The sequence below is a fragment of the Sinocyclocheilus anshuiensis genome, unplaced genomic scaffold, assembly GCF_001515605.1.
Source record: "Sinocyclocheilus anshuiensis isolate Anshui unplaced genomic scaffold, SAMN03320099.WGS_v1.1 scaffold117, whole genome shotgun sequence".
NCBI lineage: Eukaryota > Metazoa > Chordata > Actinopteri > Cypriniformes > Cyprinidae > Sinocyclocheilus > Sinocyclocheilus anshuiensis.
The window spans coordinates 3,638,632-3,645,458 of NW_015536624.1; the positions used below are offsets into that span (position 1 = coordinate 3,638,632).

The 6,827-nt window shown below is 35.7% G+C and overlaps 1 protein-coding gene across 1 annotated transcript in view; it reads left to right on the forward strand.

The window, feature by feature from the left end:
* LOC107704761 (G-protein-signaling modulator 1-like) overlaps positions 1-6,827 on the forward strand; it is a 32,041-nt gene that overhangs the window by 10,327 nt on the left and 14,887 nt on the right. The window contains exons 2-4 of the mRNA XM_016507766.1: positions 2,845-3,066; positions 3,168-3,303; positions 4,739-4,881. Coding sequence (XP_016363252.1) covers positions 2,845-3,066; positions 3,168-3,303; positions 4,739-4,881 — 501 coding nt within the window. The remainder of the gene's footprint in view (positions 1-2,844; positions 3,067-3,167; positions 3,304-4,738; positions 4,882-6,827) is intronic.

Here is a 6,827-nt window from a genome sequence, read left to right on the forward strand (position 1 = left end):
ATGCCAAATATGTTAATTATTTCTTGTATTACGTATAATAAATACAATATCACATACTAAATATAAATACATATTAATTTATATTAATCATATATTTATAGAGCAAGCATAATGTATATGAAATATATTAATGATACTATATTTTATTAAAGTATTAAAGTATATTATTTAGTATATTATATTATACATTTTAAATTGAGCTAAGCTGAATAATGACTCATGACACTTATTTTGCAACATCAACACTTATTAAACTGAACTGACTTTATCTGAATAATACGACTATTGTCTTCTGTAGAGCTGCTTTACAGCTGGAATTGGATTTGATTAATAATTGATTAATTTTACCACATTAACACTGATATTTTCCTGTTCATTACTGTGAAGCTGCATTGAAACATGCCCTATATCAGTAAATAAACAATAATGCTCATATTTAGAGTCACTGACCCAAACTATTACACAATGACATGTGCTTGACTTGTCAAATCATGTGTGTTGTGGAGAATTGTGCTGGTACTTTACTAAGTCATCAGATGCACCATTTTCACTTAAAGGAGGAATGTGAGCTATATTTAGAGAGTAGACGGTCACTGAGACGCAGGGTCTCTTTTCATACCAGACAGAAAAAAACACTTAGAAACCACCCAAACCAACCCTAGCAAACACATAGTGACACACTGTCATGGTGATCATTTTTGCAAAGTCAAGCACCACTTATATGATTTCAGAAAATATGAAAATCATGTGGTGTTTCTTCCTTTAAAGTGTTAGTTTAATTGAAGATCCAGAGAAGAAAGAAACAAAGCAGAGGTGGACGTGAGCCCATCTACTGCTCCAGCCAAAATACTTTTCTAACCGCAGCACTGAATAAATCTTGTTCTTGCTCTACAGCAGCCAAGCCAAAAGCATGACTGTTTCAGACATTAATGGATAAGAAGCAAAACCAGTGAACTGCTTGTCAAAGCATGGCTATATAATTGCTTTCAGACAGTGAAGCTGTGAGGCTCTTAGAGCGAGATGGAAATATGTTTTGTGTTCAGTTATAATGAGAATGAAGACTGATTGAAGCAAAGCTGAATACCATATAGTCATACAACACTTGTGTTTTGTCTGGATGTGCTTCAGTCTCATTTCTGGGCAACATCTGGAAACTCATATAGGGTGAGAGAATATGTAACATTAAAGTTACTCAGCCGAACATGAGTAGTTAATTATTCCAATCAGCTGTTTCTGTTTAGCTCCCTCGTTTAGTCAGTCCCTGTTTCATCCTACTCTTTGTCTGGTCTCATTGATGTATTCTTTCATGTGGATGTGAATTTACTTATGTTATTCCTCCTGGATTATTAAAATGACTTTCTGAGCTACTCAGTATTGTGAGTTTTGGTTGAAACAGAAGACCAGACAGAAAGTTATTTATTGGGAGGCGCACGCACGTGTTTTTGTGCGCACGTTCGTTTTCTCTGAATCACATTTACGCACTTTTGAGAAATTATCTTAGAACAAATTTAGGACGGTTTATATGCAACATTTTATAAATGAGGCCCCTGGACTCTACCATGGCCCTCCGACCCTTCGGCTTTGCTGGGCTCCCTCGTCCCTCCTGCTCCGCCTGGTTAGTCATCGACCTGCCTCTGCCAAGGGATTCCACTCCTCCGGCTTTGCCTTGTCCCTCCATCCCTCTGGCTCCATCTGGCTCTTCCTTCCTTTTGGCTCCAGCTTTGGCCTCAGTCGCTCCAGCTCCACAATGGTCTTCTGGGTCCCCACCTCTGCCTCAGATGCATGAGCTCTCATCTCTGCCTTGGCTCTCCAGGCCTCCAGTTTCACCCTGGCTCTCCATCTGCTGGCTCCACCTCTGTCAGCTCCATCACAAGAGCTTGTCTCCCTGGTTCCTCCTCCAAGGCCTCCACCATGGCTCCTTCCTCCTGTGACTCCACAACTACTCATTAGTTAATTATTCAATTCAGCTGCTTCTGTTTAGCTCCCTCATTTAGTCAGTGTATACTCCCTGTTTTGTCCTACACTTTTGTCTATTTTCTCTTACAACTTGTCTTTATTCTTTCACGTAGATGTGGTTTTACCTTTTCTCCTGGATTATTAAAGTGACTTTCTGAGCTACTCAGCTGGAATTTTGGTTAAAACGTAGTAGTGTATAGTATACAGTAATATGTGTTAAGTATATTAATTACAATTATTTTATATTTATGCAATATGCATACTTTCATTCATTCATTCATATATATATATATATATGTATATATATATATATATATATATATGTATATATATATATATAAAATGCAATTACGTTGGATAAAAGCATCAAATGCATGAATATAATTAGTGTACGTGGCGACAACACAGAATTCTGTATGTAAACATTTTTAAACCAAACAATGACAAGAATTTTTGGCTGATGATGACATAATTTGTAGTCCTGGATTCATGATACTATGCCGCAATGTGAAAGAAAAATCCCACAAAATATGATGTCATTTGCTATTTTTGATGCATGTATGACATAATGGAAACATAATGGAAACCAGCTGGCATTATTATAGTATACAGACCTCATCCTCTGACTATCTGAAAATCTATGTAGCTGTTAGCTTAAACATGATACTTGTTCATTGTTCAAAATGCTCAGATTACACACTGTTCTTGTGTAAATGATGCATGTTCATTTGCTTTCTGAGGATTATTAAGGTCTTAATAAGTCCAGCCATGTTAGTGTGCAATTTAATGTTCAGCCTTTCACCAAACTTGACAACATTATGGCATTTTTCCTGAGAAAGCCCATCATTTTTTTATTGATTATAGGATCTGAATTCCTTGTGTTTGCAGGATGGAGGCATCTTGCCTGGAGTTGGCGCTGGAGGGGGAAAGACTGTGTAAAGCAGGAGATTTTAAAGGCGGTACAGCGTTCTTTGAAGCTGCTGTTCAGGTGGGAACAGAAGATCTCAAGACCCTCAGTGCCATTTACAGTCAGCTGGGCAACGCTTACTTCTACCTGAAAGAGTACGGCAAAGCCCTGGAGTACCATCGGCATGACCTTACGCTCGCTCGGTGAGAACAGTGCATTTGACTGCCATTTATAGTCATCAATAGTTTCAGTTTCATGCAAGTTTGTGTTCAATGAAAATAAACAGAGTTGCATTGTAATTCAGGACGATCGGAGACCGGATTGGGGAAGGGAAGGCCAGCGGAAATCTGGGAAACACTCTGAAGGTTTTGGGCCGCTATGATGAAGCAGCTGTGTGCTGTCAGAGGCACCTGGACATTTCTCAAGAACAAGGAGATAAGGTGAGAAAACCTCTGTCAGGATGGCCTTATTAGATATGACTAGATGAAGAAAGTGATTTGCAGTTTTGTAAGCAATGTTCATCATACGGTTAATGTACAGACATAGCGTCTGAGATTATGATGAATGAAAACACTGCCACTCAAGGTCAATATCACCTTTACTGGGGTTATTTTTTATTAATTTATTTTTGTGTGAGCAAGTACTCTCACTGAATGGAGACTGAATGTGTTACTGGAGCACACATTGATGGATTTGATTACCAAACAAACCACAAATATGATTTGCAATTGTATTCTCAGGGAATGCATGAGCTGATAAAAATACCTTGAATGCAATCTAAGTCACCTTGGATAGAAGAATCTGCTAAATGCACAAATGTAAACATATTGCCTTGACCATGAGGAATACAGGTTATGCAGTGTAACGTAGGTTAGTTTGGAGCAACTCTTGTGAAACCTACTTATTAGTGAATATTTATTGCAGAAATAATAAACTTTAAAAGAATATACGCAAGTGCACACTGAATATAATTTATTTTGGACAATTAAAATACATGTTAATTGCAATTCAATGAAAATATATTGTAGTTTAAATTTATATTAAATGCAATTAGCTGAATTGTAGAGTGTTTTGATCCACTTAAGCAAGACTTACGTACATCTTTATATGTAATTTCATAATTACTTCTATTGTCTATGAAATATGGTTAAAGTACTGCTGAATGTACTGACAAACATTTATGATAAACTAAAATATTATTTAATGTCATTTCTATTAAAATTTGTATATCATGTATTGTATCATATTTGTAAGTACACATTTGTAATGATGAAGTTGCAATTTAGTACATTTAAAATATAGTGACTTATAACTTATAGTAACTTATAATAATGTAATATCAAATAACATTACAGTTAAAATTATAATCAAGTGCTTTACATGTGCTTCTTTAGTTATTATCAAGTGCTTTAAGTGCTTTTTTAAAAGACAATATAATGATTAAAATATTATGATTTAATATGTACTTTGAAGTAAAGCTTTTAATTTGTCGATTACAAAGTGTACCTTTTAAATGTGTACTTAAGTGTGTTTATAGAAACAGTCACGAAAGTGTCTGTCTTTAAATACACTTAATTTTATTTAATTAATATTATAATATCTGAAAGTACGATTTTTAAAAATAAACTACAAGTGTACATTCAGTACAATTAAGCATGCGATGTTATAATGCAGTGTTTGCAAGCCATTGCACCTTTAATGTGATGTATTTTGATCTCATGTTGACTATAAAGTGCTGTCTAGTTAGGTGGCACATTTGGTTTCAGAGCAGAGCCAGTGTGATGTTTCTCAAAAGTGTCTGTACTGTTGAGTCTGGTCTGTTGAATTGAAGAATTGAAAAATTATAAGCAGCGTACAATCGGCTGCTGTGTGCAGGTCGGCGAGGCCAGGGCTCTGTATAACATGGGGAACGTGTTTCACGCCAAAGGGAAGCAGCAGCTCTGGGGCGTCTCACAGGATCCCGGAGAGCTTCCTCCTGATGTCAGAGACACGCTGCAGCGAGCCACGGCCTTCTACGAGTCAGTCCAGCACACACACACACACACACACACACACACACTGAAGCATCTGAGCATCATTAGGCAGAACCCACCGAGACCTGTTTGCCTGACTGCAGCGCAGCTCATTAACAGCGACATTTAGCAGATCCTGAAGGTTAAACGGCACATAAATTAGACGCAGAGAGACCAGAGGTGTCAGACGGAGGACAAACAGCCTCAAACGGTCATTAGTAGCTCCTTCTGTGTGTCCGTTTAGGAAAACATGGAAAACACGGCTCACAAATATTTAAGATGAATACTTCAATTGCATATCAGATCTGGATTGCAAAGTTTTAACATTAACTTAATGTGATGTATGTTTGTCAGTCATGCATCAATGAAACAGATCATGGCATAGTTTGTTATTAACTATTTGCATTTATTTGATGTTATTTAAATAATCAAATTTTCATAATGCATTTATTGATATTGTTTAGAATCAGCAAACACAACAGAAAACAATTACATTTATTCAGTTAAAAAGTAGGCCTTACTGTAGAACAAGCTATATTTAGTTAGTATAAGACTGAAACAAATGGGCTTTATTGATGGTTATTGTGCATTTAAAACACATTCAGTTTATTAGTATAGTATGGAAGCATATGGGTAGCAAAATTCATTTTGAAATGTAATATGCAAAATGACAATGCAATATGTAAAATGGCAATGTATTTCTGTATTTAAATTTACATTTTCCCATACATATGTGCAACATTTAGTGCAAAATGAAAATGAAAATTCAATTATATATTTTACATTTGCCATTTTCTACACTAGTTTTAATATGTAAATTAAAAACATATTTTAACGCTTTATAAGTTGCAAAATTAAAATGAAATTGTATTACCCAAATTGATTAGATATGTTTAACATGTCCAAGCAAAAACTGTAGCAAAATTATAATTTAAATGCCATTTTTCCTAAATGCATTTAGACTTATGGGTAGGACACTTAAAATTGCATTTTCATCGTGATACCGCATTATAATTGTAGCAAAATGCAGTGTGAATTTCAAAATGCATTCTGAGCAAAATGTGCAGCAAAATGTTGCAAAAATTGTGATTTAAATGTCTTTTATTTTTCTTAAATGCATTGACACTTATACGTAAGACGTTTCAATTGCATTTTCATTAAAGGGGTCATATGATGCGATTTAAATTTTTCCTTTCTCTTTGGAGTGTTACAAGCTCTAGGTGCATAAAGAAGATCTGTAAAGTTGCAAAGACTAAAGTCTCAAATCCAAAGAGATATTCTTTATAAAAGTTAAGAGTCAGCCACGCCTACCTAAAACGGCTCGTTCTAACACGCCCCCACATATCTACATCACTATTTGGGTGGCGTTATGCAACTCTTCCCACATCTTCACGCAAAGAAAGAAGGCGTAACTTTTATTCTCGCTGTAGTATTGTTGCCGCCGCCGCCATGTCGTGAAGGCGCTGTGTTGTGAAAGCGAAACTACTTTGTTTGGCATTCCAAAAGAGGACGAGATCGCTTCGTCATGCCTAGAGCTGATCCGTGCTGGTTGCTGAGGAAATACTTCAACTTCGTGCTGTCGATCGCCGGATCGGCTTTCACCGTGAAAAGGCGGGGCTTTGCAACAAGACGCACAATAGGTCAATATTCCCCATTAACCAAACGCTTTTCACCTGCCTCAACATTTCACTGTTTTACACTCCGATTGATGCACATTTTTTCATTTTGCACTAAATGTTGCACATATGGTATGGGAAAATGTAAATTTAAATAGAGAAATACATTGCCATTTTGCATATTGCATTTTCATTTTGCATATTACATTTCAAAATGAATTTTGTTACTCATATGCTTCCATATATTAGTACTGTTATAGAAATCTGATATATATATATATATATATATATATATATATATATATATATACAATATATATATCATAATATTTTTAT